Here is a 16,575-nt window from a genome sequence, read left to right on the forward strand (position 1 = left end):
CCCCCTCTCTCTCTCTCTCTGTCTCTCTGTCTCTCTGTCTCTCTCTCTCTCTCTCTCTCTCTCTCTCTCTGTCTCTCTGTCTCTCTGTCTCTCTCTCTCTCTCTCTCTCTCTCTCTCTCTCTCTCTCTCTCTCTCTCTCTCTCTCCCTCTCTCTCTCTCTCTCTCTCTCTCTGTGTATATGTGTGTGTGTGAATGTGTGTGCAGAGCTGGGTGTTGAGCGTATCGACTGAGTATCGATCCCACCACTCACCTCCCTGCAGTCAGCTCTTGTCCTACATAGCATGCCCTGTCTGATTTCTCCCTTAATGGCTTTTATCCAGCTCCAATCTTTATTTAAACTGAAAAGTAGGAATTAGCATCCACTTCTATCCTAGTCTCTCTTACCTTTTCTTTCCACTGTCATCTTGGAGTGAGTATCGGCAAGTATCGGTCCATTGACCCTTCTCACTTCCTCCCCTGGCTATGATTACTTTCCCACTCAGAAATGTGCAGTATAGTATGTTACTTGCTTTCCTCCTTGTTCCTGCTCTTTATTTTCATCGTATACAGATAATATGCTGCATGCTGAGCTGCAACTAACAATTATTTTGATTAACAACTAATCTGATTAATACTTTGTTAAATAATTGATTACGAGGTTGTCTATAAAATGTTAGGGAATAGAGACTATCATTAGCTCAAGGTGACGTCGTCAAATGTCTTGTTTCATCCAACTAACAGTCAAAGTCCCAAATAATATTCAATATGCAATCATATTAGGCAAAGAAGAGCCTGACGTATTCATTTCTGCGAGGCAGGAAGCTTCAACAATGGATGTATTGTTGCTGATTATTTTCCTGTCAATCACTGTTCGATTAAAGGATAAGTTCACCGTCTTTCGAATCTGAAAACAATAACCACATGACCATATGTAGCTGTAAATATCATATCATTCCCTTTCGTACTGTGAAGAAATCCCACACTGTACGTGATAACGTACAAAATCTACAGTCCTCATGAAAATAACAATGCAGCAATGCATCTAAAAATACAGCCGAAATTAACATGAGGCATCAGCATCTGTGTTTTTTTTCTAGAACAAAATTTACATGAAAAGATTTACGTGCACATGAATGATAGTGTTAATGTGAATCTACTCTTTAACTGACTCCGGCTGTGTCTTGAATTAAAAGTCATCAAGCACTTATAAATGAGACAACTCATGTTATAGGAAATTTACTATATCCCAAACTTGCATTGTCATAGCAACAGCCCCGAAATGAGCACCATTCATTCTGCTCGGATTGCTCTTCATATTGATAGTCTTTCCTTATTGTGATCAGCCAGCCACAGCCTGGGGAGGAACCCTCTGCATGCCCTCATTCCTTTTCGATTTGATTTGATTTGTTGTTCATAGAGGGAAGTGATGGGAGAGACTCTTATCTTGGCCGAGCAGAAACAAGCCATACCAAATAAGACACATCAGACTATCTGTGCTGGCACACACAATGGGGATTAATTGATCTTCTAATACCACAGATAAATCAATTCCTTCCTTCCCCCCCTGAGCTCTCTGGCCAATTGGACGGCCCCCGCCATTTCATCAACGGAGCATCTCCAGCCAGTAGGAGGTGGCCTGGAGGTTGACTGACAGTGGCACAGAGGTGAGTGTGAAAAGAGGTTCGAGAGAAGGAGTCCATCAGAAAGCCATTGGTAGCGGGAGTGAAAGTGAGAGTGTACAGAAATCCACAGAGAGCACCAACATGAGTAAAGCTGCACAAGGAGGTATTAATAGCACCACTGTGCTGCTGCAAAATAAGTGTGATTCAGTTTTAATTTTCTACAGACTCGTAGAGGAAGAGCTCATTCTCAGACGTGACGAATAAAAACGCCACATGCGAGACCTCACAATTAGAAAGTGAGATCTCTTGAATCTGTTCTTGCTTTCACATATCAAACATCCTCAAAAAGCTCATCCACACACATGTTTACAGCCCGTCTCCCGCCGGCTACACAGAGCTTCATCCCCGGCCAAGACATCAGCCATTTTCTCACAGTTACCCCATCTTATCTCCATCTTCCTTGGATCCATCTCCATTAGACACTCTCCTATACAGCCAACCATCATTCTCACTCTTTCACTTTTTTTTTTTTTTTTGGTGTGTCCAACCCAATCTCTCTCTTATCAGCACCTTGGCATTTCTGTCTTTCCCACAAACACTGTTTTCCTCATACAGCTCATATAATAACAGGCTAAAAATATGCCTTCTCTTTTTTTTCTTTCCAGTATTGATTTTGCCTGTAGCATTGTCTATGGAGAGAGAGAGAGAGGGAGGGGAGAAAGGCAGAGGGTGGGGGAGAGAAGTAGAAGTAGAAACAACTGGAAAACGTATTACTTTCTACATATGTGGTAATGCTATCACCTTTCCTACATTACTTAAGTGGAGAACCATGCTCTTACTCCATGCAATACCTTTAAATTAAAAGGCAACTGCATTTACTGAGGCCCTCTCTCAGCCGGTCTCACCACTCCACATCACAGAGCGCCCAAGCACTCGTACACTGAACGCATTTAATAATAACCCGCTGAAATTAGAGAAACCTTACCATTGCAAATATGCTCCAGATCAGCTTTTCAGGGAAAATGGTGGGCTCTTTTGGCACTAGTGTGTAATGGGAATGGAGAGAATTGATCAATAGGCTATTGATCGGAGCTGGCCAGAGTCTGGGGAATTGAGAGTGAGAATAGAAGGGAGTTAGGGTGGGGGTTGGCTCCAGGTTGAATTTTTTAAAATGCTCTATTTCAGAGATGACAAATAGTCTATTTGAAAAGAGGGAAACAAAGACGGAGAGAGCGAGCGAGCGTCATACAGAGAGTCTCGGCTTGTTGCTCGGCCGAGCAGAGAGATGAGACCTCCCTGTTTCCCACAACTTACAGTATTTTGGACAGGAGCTGCTGAGCTACAAAGACAAAGGGAGCAGGGACTTCTCAGGCTACAGTAGCCTGTGTGTTTTCTGGCTGCGGGGAGGAGGAGGAGGAGGAGGGGTTATTCTAAACAACAGAAAAATCCTTCAGATCTAGAAAACAGTGCTGTAAAGGGAGCTCACGGACAAATAACTTGCGCCGCAATCTGAACTCAAGCTACATCTATACAGATCACATATTATTCATTTTAACAGTTTTGAATGTTTGCCAATATCCACTTTTTACAGCGAACCATATCCAATTCCCGAGTTTACATTCAAAGTCACCCACATGAACCTCAGATGTAAAACTATAATCTGTAAATGCAGCCAAACCACATAACTGAAATATGATTTAACCTTCCTGTTGGAGGGTAAGCTGGGCAGTGACGGAGCACTCAGACCCATGGCAGAGCGCTGTATTAACAGTTTGTACTGACGACACAAAGGTATAAGGCAGATGCAATTTTATACTATGAAACCCCTGTCCAAAAATCCTTTGTGCATGTAGATAAAATGTCGCAATGGTCGGTCCCTGAATCACCTCAGAATTTAATCCATTTCTTCCATTTACGTTTTCCAACCAATATTTACACGATTTATGCTACATGTGGGTAAAACGTAAGAATTAGACCAAAAGTATCAGGTAGTGAAAACACAGCCCAAGTCTGCACCTGCATTTATCTTTCGAATTTTGTATCCACGTGTTTTGAGCAGCAGCTTGAATGTGGTTGAACTGTCAGTCAACCTTGACAAGGTTGGGATTATCTGGCAGCACAAATTCTAGCAGTTTAAACCATTGTAATATGCCAATATCAATGTGCAGTTGCTTGACAGAAAAAAAAAAAAAAATTAACATTTTACTACAGTATACTTCTGTCTCTTTAAAAGTGTTTAATCATCACTCAGATATTTTCACAGTAAACTCCAGAGGTGCCATGATCATACTGTCGTCAAAACAGGAACAAGGCGATTTCTGGTGTCATCAGGCCTGTGCACAAAAAACAACACCGTGCATGTTGAAGGCAAACAAACACATTCTATCCCCATCCTACAAATATTTTTCCATTCACAAGAACTGGGTCCAGCCGCGCTGTTTACACACTACATATACATATACAGGCTTGTAAACATGGGGAAACAAGCTGGAATCATTACTTCTGAGGGCTTTCCCAACTCAACTGCAGGCAATGGAAAGCAGTTAGAGCACTAGTCTGTAAACACCCCTGAGAGGAACCTATACCTCAGTAAAAATTCTGCTGTAAATAATGTATTGAATGCAAAGTTAAGGTCCACGGGGAGATATAGATAGGCTCATTACTCTTTTAGTTTGCTGGTCTTTTACGTAGTCCACACAGCTCTCAAAAATCGACTCCAGATGCTCCCTCTCTCTGTTTTGATTTAAAGATGCTTTTACCTGCGGATATTGTTATGGATATAGGTATTGTTTTTTTTATTTTCTGCACATCGCCTTGAGGTTTGAAGGCTGTTAACTCATGCACCCACCCACATGCTCTGTGCCCTGTTAAGGTTGTGGTGTGTGTGTATTTTGTGTGTGTTTGTGTGTGTGTGTGTGTGTGTGTGTTTGTGTGTGTGTGTGTGTGTGCACGTGTGAGTGTGTGTTATCTGTGCCGGTAGTTGAGGTGAACGTGCGGCCCTGTCTGTGTGTCCGGTCCGGGATGCATTGATCTCGAAGCAGGATGTCAAACATTTTAAAGCCGATCTCGTCCTTGTTATTGCCTCGCACAGCCGGGTTGTTAATGCATTAAAAATCGTTTGTCCCTATCTTTCCAAACTTATCTCACCCTACTGCCCTGAGCAACACAAGAATACCCCTCCGCTGTATCATGCACACCACTCCCGCCCCTCCTCCCTCCACCCTCTGTTTTTAACCATGTCCTTCCATCCTCCGTCTCAATCAATCTTTACGACACCCGGTTGCATCTCTCTAATGTTTCCGGACTTGACCGTATCCCCGTTCAAAAATTCTTAATTAAGCCTGTTCTGTATGTTTACCGTTGGGCAAATTACAATCTGACAGGGCTAATAAAACAACACTGGCGAGAGAAGGCCGAGAGGACCATGTGCTACGACCCTTACCTCTTTCGCCTGACTCTATCTCCACCTCGGCTTATCTCCCTCCATCCCCACCTCTTCATATGTGCCTATTTTCTACCTCACAGGTTTTGAGGAAAGAAAGGGAGGGGATGAGAGAGAAGCAGGGGTTTGGCACCAGTTGGTCAGGGTCTCATATCCATTGCCGTCAACGCGGCCATTTCTTTTAAATGCTCATTAGGCTGACATATCTTGGTAATACCATTCAACCTACTTGCCTCTCATCTCTGATTATGAAGATTCATGAACCTGCCTGCCTGCATGTCAACTCTTACAGATATGAGTCATATATCTAAGTTCACATCAGCATTTTTCTTCATTTAGGTATTGACTCATGCAGCGTTTTCACATTCTGCAATCTATAGCCCACACAGTGTGCGCATTATATCTCTATTTCTGTGCAGTTTTGTCTGGTCACTTGAGAACCGACATTTGCTTGATGCTAAAGCATGATGGAGAGGGAGGCCATGTCATCAGAATCTCTTCAGCTGCTTGGCTTAATGTTGAAAACCAAGCAGCACAAGAGAGACGGTCTGAATCGAGCAGTGCCAAATAAAACCACCCCAGTCTTTGTAAAACACAGATACAGTATGAAGCGTCATATGAGTGATGCAAGAAACTCAAAGGCGAATATATATATTTTCAAAGCTAGAGCGCTGCTGAGTCCCAATCCAAACGTACTAAATCCATGCAGGCTTTGTGTGTGTTGTGTGCTAATAATGGAACAGTGATTAAATGAAGTACAGTGCATATACCAGTTATGCACGATACTCTTATTTCTGAATGTGCTGTTGATGGACACTCTTCTCCCACAATGCAACATACAAAAGAAATCCAAGCTTTAATTGGTCGTGACATTTCAAGGTTGCAGCTTGATTGACGTCTCACGTCTTGTATAATTTCCTGTAATAAAAAACAATTAAATTATGTTGAGGTTTTTCGTGTAATAAACTTTGAAACACACTTTGTCAATCAGCATGTAGTGCATACTTAGCATTATAAGCGTGTCGTAATTAATGAAGTCAACAAACAAAACTCACTTGACTAAACCAAGCCAAAGTGTTCACATATCAAACTCTACACAGGTGATATGCAACATGGCCAACACCACCATACCACCATGGAGATGGAGGTTGTGGGTGTGAGGCACGAATATTGCGTTAAACATTTGTACCAATCATTTTGCAAATCTGCATATAAAGAATAGTTTGCAAAGAAATAATGTTGCTGATGAATTTTCCCAAAAAAATAAAAGAATACTGTAAGCACCATAAGTGAAAATCTATTCACCTCCATTATATTAGGGTGACAGCAGGATATTATTTCAGAACCCTGAGCACAAAAAAAAATCCAAACTATCTTACCTAGCTAGAAAAGGGATAGAAGTGTTTTTGAATTTTGTCGAGCAGATGTAGTCCTCTCATAAATCAAACATTGTGTCATAAAATCAAACTGAGCCAACGGAACTCAACAATAGTCTGCTTTACTGAATAAAAATCAGACCAAACTGCAGCAGAAATTTACCCTTGTGACATTATGGGCCAATAAGAAAAGACCTTTCCCAAACCAATGCAGTACAAGTTTGTGGCTCAATCTGACAGTTGATAGGAGGTTAATGTGTTTTACAGGACATTATATATGACAGGATGAAATGACAAAGATTTACAGTGGAACATGCCTTTGACAAAATGAGGATTTTATATTGTGTGGTAACTGTCTCATAAAGCCCAGAGTCAATCAGAAAGATGAGTGCAGCTATATGAATGTTTAAAGTTGATTGTCACACCGACAGAAGTGTCTGACTGAAGCAGTGTTTTAGTGTGAGTGCATGTGAGTGACAATGTACAGTATGTTAGTGGGTGTTCTGCCGTTTGTATGTTGCACTACACCACCTGACAGGTGCAAAGCCCTGTGGGATGGCACTGCTGTATCTTACACTCGGTTGAACATATACAGCAGATCAGAGGTGTAACAAATCCATTCCTGACTGCCAGAACCTTTCAGAGAGTTTCTGTGCCTGTGAACAACACGTCTTCAGGTTTCCACACCTCGGAGCTGATGTGTCTGGCACACAGTCACGTGCAGATCAAATCTGAAGTGTGTGACTTTGAGGACGGCGATCGGGAGTCGCGGAGAGCGTGTCCAAGAATCAGCACGGGTGTGCGTGCACGTCTGCAGGCGCACGTGCGTTTCTGTGTGATGCGTCTGAGTCTCAATGGCGTCTTTAGTGTGGTTAATCAGAAGAGAGGTTGTGGAGAGTGTCAGGCTGGCGCCGGAGAAGAGTCCTCGAGTCCTCTCTCTTTCTGTGTTGACACCTCTTAACCTCAGTCTATCATCTCTCACACTCACACACTCCACTTCTATTGACACTCGCGCACTCTCCAAAGACCTGAGGAGAATCCACTACAGTGATTGTCCGTGCGAAGGGAGCCTCTGAGCCCGCAGAGAAGAAAGGATTGTATAATGCGCCGACATACACAACGAGAGTCAATCAGATTTAGTGGCCGTTTGGTTTCTTGTCATGACATTTCCGGATGGATAAAATGGAAAAATTACAGAGACAACGATAAATCACCAAACTGAATCCATCTGTCAGCCCTCGACAGATAACGCAGCATCCTCACACGCATCAATTTGTAAATTAATCTCTTTGTCTCCTCACACCAGGAAGTGTACTGGAACTGTGTCCAGTGTCCACCGCTGTCACTGGCTAGTGTAAGTGGGGTCAGGAGCTCAGGGTCAACTAAGAAGAGGTCAAAGGTCACAGGGCAGTGGGTCTTGTTAAAATGCCTTTTAGCCTCCTTCTGGGATATTATGTAATGGCTCAGGGAATACGTTAGGTTCCAGGATGACTGTTTTGTGGTGGAGACTGGATGATATATGTGTTCTGCTTTATGTCGGATGTATATTCATTACCCTTTTTTAAAAATCAGGATGCAAAGGAAGTGCTGGGGGGTCAAGAGGGGTCACATGTAAGAGGTCACATTTATGTGTTTTTCTGAAGTATCTTTGTTTTGGAGGATGCATCTTATAGGAAACGATCGTCTTAAATAACACCTCTGAGGGTTCTCAGGCAGCGTTCTAACACAAAAGATTTGTGTTACAAAGTAAAATCTTCAAAACTGCCTCGTGAAAAACATTTTTTTTTCTTTTGGAGTGTTGCACTGAAGAGGTTAGGGGGAAAAACTGGGTTGTGATGATCAATATATCGGAGACATTTGAATATCAATACAACGAGTGACTTGTCTTCAATCTTAATTTCTAATATGGTGATAATAAGTGTATTAATTTTCATAAGTTTCATTCAATAACCTTGGAAAATGAGCGATGGTGGCCCATTTTTGCATGGCGAATATGCATCTCTCTTCTCTGTGTTGCCATTGATCACTCCTGTGCCGTTTCTTTCCCTCTCGCTTTGTCCTCCAGTCGCTCGCTCTTTCCTTCCTCTCACACCATTGTACTGTAGAATTCATCCTTATTCCTTGCCTCAGCAATCTAACTGTGCGTACTACCTTTTATCAGTCCAGAACTGTTAAATTAATAAATTGATATTGACGAGCTTTCAGCCGGGGGGATAAATTATTTGGGAGCAGAAGGCTCAGGTCACATGACTTTTAGTACCCACGATTCTGTAATTATTCCCCACGAGAAGAACCACAGTGCAGCACATAGCCCCCCACCCCCCTGAAATGAACACACACACACATGAAGATCTATAAATATCCTCACATACAGTGGATTGCAGGGGCCATGGGAATACTAATAATCATTACTGCTATCATAACCATCATGATACAGGATGGCAGCCTGTATAATGCATTCCATCATCACAATTCACACAAAACTGAAATGGAGAAGCCCAGAAAGTGTAGCAACGTGGAATGCAAATTATTACACATTATACAATGTTGAACTTTGTATTGCCGTGGGCACCGAACAGGCTACCTGCTACAATGCAGTGCGGTGGGACGAGCCTCCCACAGCTGATGGTCATCGCTCTGTAACAAATGCAAATAAGAGGTGCAAACTGGAAGGGAGTAGAGCGCTGCAGATGAAGTAGGCAGCGAGCATGTCAGAGTGCCAATCATGGAAGTGCTCTTGTTGCCCTCCGGCCAACGCTGACCTTTCGACCCTGGCCATGGCCTAAATGTCAGAGGTCGCCATTTTGGGGTCAGTGGGGATCACTGCAAGGACCTGGCTGCATCACCATGGCAACACTCAGCTCACTATAAGAGGAGAGATGGGGGTGTTTTGGATTCTGTATGTTGAAATCAGCATACACCTACACACACACACACACACACACACACACATACTCAACCAGGTTGAGCATCACATCTGTGTTTTTTCCACGGGGAGTCAAGCTGCCCCCAATTGATTTGTAGTGAAAAAGCACTACTGGACCAAACTAAACAAAACAAAACAGAAAGACGCCTGGCATGAAGACTGAGCAGACCCGCTGCTCTACCACATCCAAACTAGTTATTTGCTCCGCCACAGAGGCCACATTCTATCTATCTATCTCCGGAGATGGCTGCACAGCAGTTCAAAATGTCACAGGAAAAGCCAGGAATATCTTCTGGGAAACATTTGTGTTCATGAATAATAATTGTGGGGATTTTTGGGGGGTTTTCATTTCCAAGGAAAAGTTGTAGCATATAATGCTAGATTAGTCCACCGCGGTGGCGATGGGCTGAATAGACAAACAACGTGGAAATGATCAAGAAACGTCGACTCACATTAAATGTTTCATCCATATGCCCAACTGGAGATATTCGCTTGCACCTTGCGCCATCTAGTGGTCGGATCGGATCTCTCCCTCAGTGCCACTCGTCTCCTCAGCACTGCGAACGAAAGGGGGGGGGGGGGGGGGGGGGTGGGGGGAACCCCACCAGTCTGCTTTTGTCTCCGGGGAGCTCCGGTCGATGCCTCGTCCTACCATATGTCTGATCGCAGCTGCCAATCAACAGGTCAGCGCGACCCCGGGGAGGCAGACACTGGTGGGGAGAGATCAAACAGTGGACCTCGGGGATGACAGATGCAGATGAAAAAAGAAAAAAGAAAAGAAAAAAAAAGGCAATAAAACATTGCTTCAAAGATGGCAACGGTGCACTGGGAGGCAAATTATTGTTAACAGTAATCTGCAGAATGGCGCCTCGCATTCTGATCGATTGACTATTATGGAGCCTTTGAAGCCGAGGTAACGCCAGACTATTGTTCATGGTGGGACACAACCAGAAAATAGCAGCTGGTTTTGGTTTCTACTATAGCTCTTCCTAAGCCTCAAATACTACTTACTTCTGTGCAATCACGCTTTCTAATAGTCCCGCAATTTGGACTCCTCCGGGCTTCAGGCCGATTAAGAGTCATTCACACAGCTGCAGTCGCACCACGAGGAGACCTCATGGAAAGAAGCAAATAATTAAGAGCATAATGTCAAATAAATTGTAAATATTCTTTTCTAGATTTCGCAAACTTCTCTTTAAATTACTTTAGAGCATGTATTTCAAATATAATTATTTTTTACGAGTTATCAAGTCGGATCTATCAGATCATTTGAATTAATTATATTGGCCTACTTTTTTGTAAAACTTATACCTAAAAAAAAAGATCTGTCAATCTCAGTCAAACTGAGTTAAAATAAACAAATGACAGGAACACAAAGTAGGTAGAGCTCGAGCTGAAACCACAACTCAAAATCTGGATTTGTGGTGAACATTAGTGACAGCTCAATTATAATTTATTATCATAATACATTTAGAGCTGTTGATGTAAAGTTTGGTCTCAGTCATAGTCCAAAAAATTTTTTTAAAACAAAGATGTTTTTTTTTTTATCATTTGTGCCTGAGGACATGCAAACAAATATTTTCATAGTTAGATCAGATCCCCAGATCTCAGCTCCAATATTAAAATGTGTCTGCCTTTGTAATTCAAAATTTAAGTATTTCTTCATGTGTGTAGTGAAGGCCATTATCTTAAGTCATAATTTGTGTAAGTGTAACTGTAGCTATGGGGGAATAATTGAACCCTAAGGATTACACTAAATTATATACAGTTGATTTTATCAAATTTCGTGTTGGGTTAAATCATGCCTAATGCTGCTTATAAAATGTATTGCACACAATGGAAGCTGAAGACAAATGTAACTTGCTCTGACTTCCTGTGTATCTCTTCGATCAGTTTCATGTACAGGCTCGGGCGTCATCCTACGCTGGTTGAACCGTTGTACGGCGAGCCCATAGTCAAATCAATGAGATACATGTAAGCTGAAGGGAATCAGCTTTGGAATGCTGCTGCAAATGTGTTGCATTAAAACACGGCCATAATGTTTCATCGCCGTCTCAGCAGGGCTGATCTACTTACCTCACTCTCTGCTAATCAGGAACAAATCTTTGTTCCTTAATCTACGGCCCCCTGCACTCCCCCCACCGTCCATCTCATTAGATTAACAAAATGACATGCACATACAGTATGAACACACACACACACACACACACACACACCTCATGACCTCAATCTCACTCCCTTAGAAAGGTAGTTAATTAAAAAAAATGTGATTTTGTTAAACATGTTATTTGCAGTGTCTTAACAGTATTCTTACATGTGCATTACATGATTAAATTTTCCTAATTAGTTTCACACACAATGTGTGTGTGTCTGCAAGTGTTAGGAGTTGTATGCGTGTGTGTGTGTGTGTGAGTGAACTGTACTGTACATGTGTGTGTGTGTGTGTGTGTGTGTGTACACAGCAAACATATGCAACCAAATTAAAGCCTTAAAGCTGGTGAATAGAAGAGGATTTGATGCGGCGAACAATTCATGGGAATTAAGCAAATTAGGCCTCCAATTAGCTGCTGACATTGAATAGGAAGATTTGGTGAACAAAAATTAATTAGATGGATTTGTCATTGTTCTAATGAGCATCACCAGAAAATAACAATAATAATAATGTTGTGAATAACCCTCTCTCTCTCTTTCTCTCTCTCTTAAGCTTTATCCCTCTGACATATTGTTTGTCTATTCTGAATCTAATTTCATGTCAACTATTGCCTTAATCAAATATCCAATCATTTGCAAATAAGAAGCCCACACGAGCCGAGACAAACAAACTTCACAAAAGTCAATGTATGACCCAATCCTCTTTGGCTGGAGCACTGGGAATGTAAATGCCAACCTTTGCAAGTCAGAGAGGAATTTCACTATTGATGTGAAAGCTGGGCAGGTACAAAATTGACTTGATTCTTATTATGGCATTATTTTGCATTCTTCATATAAACTGAACTGTTACTGGTTTAGAAACAGTCTCAGTTATTGTATTAAGTGCGTCCATTTATAATATGTTTTATGTGGATCATTCTTTAAAAGATAGATCACTTACTACACTTATGTAGTGCTTATTTTACTATACTACTTATGTTATTAGTATGTTACTTATGTCAGTAAATTTATGTTCAGCATGAATTTAAAATATACTCTCCTTATCTAATTTGCTGCAGATATCTGCCCTGGCTTCAAATATACAAATTGGTCTCAGCCCCCACGAAAAGCCTACCCACCTCTCTCCAATAAATCAGGATCTCCTCCCCTCCCTCCCTCTGCCTCCTTCCCTTTCCTCTGCTTCCTTCATCCCCGACCTCCTGTGGTCCACCTCTTTCTGCAGCAGCGGCTGCAGATTATACTGTGTGATAAGCTTCCTATTTCTTGAAACTATTTGGGATTGTTCAGATTATCTGACCTCATATCCTCGGGAGTCGGCTTTGGGAAGACAGATTTTATTCTATTAAAGCCGAAGATTTTGCATCCCGACAGCTTTGACTAATTAGCATCTAATACTGGGTGGTATTTTAGCATTGGGCTCACTTTTAGTGCTATCTGCACGCACAGTCAAGCGCACACACACACACACACACACACTGAGGCAACAGATATGGACAGTCACTTAAATTCAATATGATTTAATTAGGCTATAACAAAACTTCAGACTCCAAATCATTCATAATACAAATGAAAGAAATTAAATATCTTTAAAAGATACATACATTTTATTTAATTATTGAATGTCTTACATCACTTTACACTTTACCTCACTTACAAAGCTGAATATAATGTAATAATGTATAACTTAATATCAATTTTAACATCACCTAATGACATAATCATTAGCAAGAAAGTCTCTAACATATCTCTTCAACCCAACAATAAGGCCCACACTTTGAGTATAGAATAAAATATCAACTATTTACTTTCACGGTAGAGACGCATGGAGGCCCTGGTGGAGCCCCACTTGCGGCTGCACACGGGACCAGGGCCAGTAGAGTCTGGGTGCCGGGCAGGACAGAGGGAATGCTGGGGCCTGAGGACAGCACCAACAGATCGTTCTGTGGGGACGAATAAGGGCATGGTTGTAGGGGGAGCTCAGGGAGGAAAGGGGAAGCTGTGCCCCCACCCTGCGTACCCTCCGCCGCGCCCTCCGGCAGTGATAGTCCCCATTAGAAAAGTCCTGATAGTTTGATGGGTGAATTGCCCAGAAGTGGCCTTTACCGTTGTCGCTGCGGCCTGCTTTGATGAAGCAATCATTCAGGGACAAGTTGTGACGCACACTGTTCCTCCAGTTTTTGTCCTGTTGGAGCAAGAAAATCGACGTTGTTAGGCCAACAGCAAAACCTGAAAGTAGGTAAGCGTTAAACGGTGGATGACCCCATTTGAAAATTAACATAGGTGGCTGTTAAGTATCGCTGATCCTACTCAGGATGTCACCTTGTCCTGGTGTTGGCAGGATGTGCGATAGCGTGTCAAGACTGTATATGATCGCCGTAAGACACAACACCCTCAGTTACCTTTTTAGCACGTCAAACCAATGATCAACTTTAATCCACTGGGCAATGCCCAATCTGTTGTTGCACCTGGTAAAGGCAGTGGCAGTTTGCAACCTAGCAACAGGATTACTTTATTTGTGAATTCGCCAACAAGAAGATCATCTTGTGTCCCTGCGAGCACCTAATTGCCTAACCACTCAGACAGATTACCTGTGCCAAGTATGTCGCTCCATCGGAAAATGGCTGCCACATTACTTTTCTGCAACTGAATCAAACACGTTGACGACAGTGGGCTAACACGCATTCTTGCCATTTATCTCATGATTGTCTAACCAGTAGCTGGGACATGTTAAGAAAAGCAATAGAGCACGATTCATTTCAAAACACACCCCCGGATAGTAATCACTTGTTTCTATCTGAGTCTATCTCATATTATCTCCCAAGTTGACTTTCTAAATTCCTCTGTTTCAGTGTGACATATGTTGATCTCAGCCTGATCAGGTAAATAGAAATACACAAGAACACAGACGTGAACATACCTTACTCTTGAAGTAAGGGTAGTGGTCCATGATCCACTGGTAGATGTCACAGAGCAGCAGCTTCTTCTGCTCAGATGCCAGGATCGCCTTGGAGATGAGGGCAATGTACGACTGGTTGGGTTTGTCCACAGACTTCTCCGGGCTGCTGCTGATAGACGTGGTGGTGGTCACTTCCTCCTCCCCCTCCTCTTGTTGTTCTTCTTCCCCCTCCTCTTCTTTGACTTTCCTTTCCTCCGTGTCTACCCCTGACCTCTGTAGCTGCTTCTCCTGTTTCTCAGAGCGAATCCCCACCTCTTCGGGTTCAGGATTCTGATGATTTAGCATGTTGTTCGCGGTCTGCTCTTCCGTACGACTTCCTGTCGCTTCTTCTTTAGAACCTTTGACTCCTTTATTGAACAGAAGGTAGTCAATAGTGAAGCTCAGTCCCAGCCTTTCTCTGGCGCTGGTGTGGCTGCTTCTGTCCTCCATTGTAATTTCTGAATTAAGAAATCTCAGACTCATCAAAGTGTTCTAATTTTGTTCCAAACTGACTGAAAAAAATATTAATCAGGTGATCAATGGAAAGCGTATTTTCCAAAAAGCTTCTCAGAATTGTTTGTCTGAGTTTCGCTGCATAACTATTATCTTTCAAAATAAAAAACCCTTACAAACCGAATGTCTCTATGCCCCTCGCTTCTTTCGCCGAAGTCTTACTGTTGACAAGATCACAGATAAAGATGAGCCTCTCAACTGTTGTTAACCCTGATGCGCTAATGAGCGACACGATCTCAACCTGTGGAAATGACGTCAGTCTTGAAGACTAAATACGGCCACTTTCTTTGCCAGTAAAGTGCATTTAAATGTATTCACCTCTCTGATAAATCTAACCTGACCAAAACCTCCAGCTCAATATCCAACAGCCTATTGGTCCTGATTCGAAGAGTTGTGCTCCACAGTTCTGAAGGTGACTCTATTTATATGACTCTGAATTTATCCCTCACAGAAAGGGGCAAAGAAGGCACAGGGGAGGTCCAGGTAGGGGGTCTCAATTGAGGCGGATTATTTTTATTAACCTAAGCAAATCTTTGTAATTACGGGAGATTAAACACTCAAGATTTAGTAAGACATGGTGTGCAGAGGATGGATGCTATAGAATCAAAGACCCTTTAGATGCCAATGTTATCCTGTTAAAGTTGTTTTGTCCATGGGGATGCCGTCCAAAGAATTACTGCAGTTACCACAGAGCAGTAATTAATGGCTCCCGTTCAATGTTTTAGGAAAAAAAAAAAGATTCACACTGTGTGGAGTCAAAGAGTAAAGTGTATGACTGGAAAATCTAATTCATTTATTTATTTTATTGTTGATATGAACCTTTTTTTCACAATTTTAATTGTGTCTTCCGGGACTTTAATTCCATTCTGGCCAGCTATTATTGTATTGTATTGTACTTCTTTGTTATTATGTTTTTTAATATGCAATGTACATTTTAAAGATGATTTTATCTTGCCTGTATTACATATTCCATGAATTGATGTATTATGACTCTCTTCTATTATTGAATTAAACTTTATTTCATAAATGTTGTAATTAGAGTTTTGATTGTGAGCTTCGATTTTTGTCACAGGGTTTTTATGATTTATGCTGAAATAAACTATACTTGTTTACTTTATGATTTACACATCATATTTATATGTATAAATATATATGTCAGACTTGAGTGAAATACACTGTCAAATGTAAACATAAATTGTAAATGTATCTTTACACTCATCTGATGCGTCTGACATTTGAATAGTTAAGATTTGTCTTTTTGCAAATTAAGAGAAGCCAATCGTCCTTTAGTCTTTGTGACCAATATATGGGGATTTGACCACTTAAATCCCCATATACTCTGAAGTCACCAGTAATTGACCCAGAAGTAAGATCAAAGTCTTGTTAAACCTTTTATTTTTGTTTTTATTTTCAGCACCTCAGCGCTTACATATTCTGTATCATGATTCAGTGAAGCGGTATCACATACATAATTGACATCAATTGAAAACTGTTTGTGCCCCGTCATTTCTTTTTTATATCCTTTAAGTCTCTGGGATCTGAAACAAATAGAGGTCTGGTTTTAACAGTGTCTGTGTGCAAACTGTCATATTGCCGAACGCATGAACTATGGAGTTGTATAAACTGAATAA

At 41.7% G+C, this 16,575-nt stretch overlaps 1 protein-coding gene across 2 annotated transcripts; it reads right to left on the reverse strand.

Moving 5' to 3' along the window:
* Positions 1–13,089: 13,089 nt before the first annotated feature.
* foxq2 (forkhead box Q2) lies at positions 13,090–16,486 on the reverse strand. Of its 2 annotated transcripts, XM_047336823.1 has the most exons (3): positions 14,414–16,486; positions 13,600–13,678; positions 13,090–13,436 (listed from the first exon to the last, which is right to left on the reverse strand). In XM_047336823.1, the coding sequence occupies exons 1-3, from the start codon at positions 14,912–14,914 to the stop codon at positions 13,294–13,296; spliced, it is 723 nt and encodes a 240-aa protein (XP_047192779.1). In that variant the 5' UTR covers positions 14,915–16,486; the 3' UTR covers positions 13,090–13,293. The 2 variants fall into 2 exon arrangements, with proteins under 2 accessions (XP_047192779.1, XP_035503726.2); XM_035647833.2 differs by having other exon boundaries at positions 13,090–13,678.
* Between the last annotated feature and the right edge of the window lie 89 nt (positions 16,487–16,575).

This window comes from Scophthalmus maximus, chromosome 13, assembly GCF_022379125.1.
Source record: "Scophthalmus maximus strain ysfricsl-2021 chromosome 13, ASM2237912v1, whole genome shotgun sequence".
Classification (NCBI taxonomy): Eukaryota; Metazoa; Chordata; class Actinopteri; order Pleuronectiformes; family Scophthalmidae; genus Scophthalmus; species Scophthalmus maximus.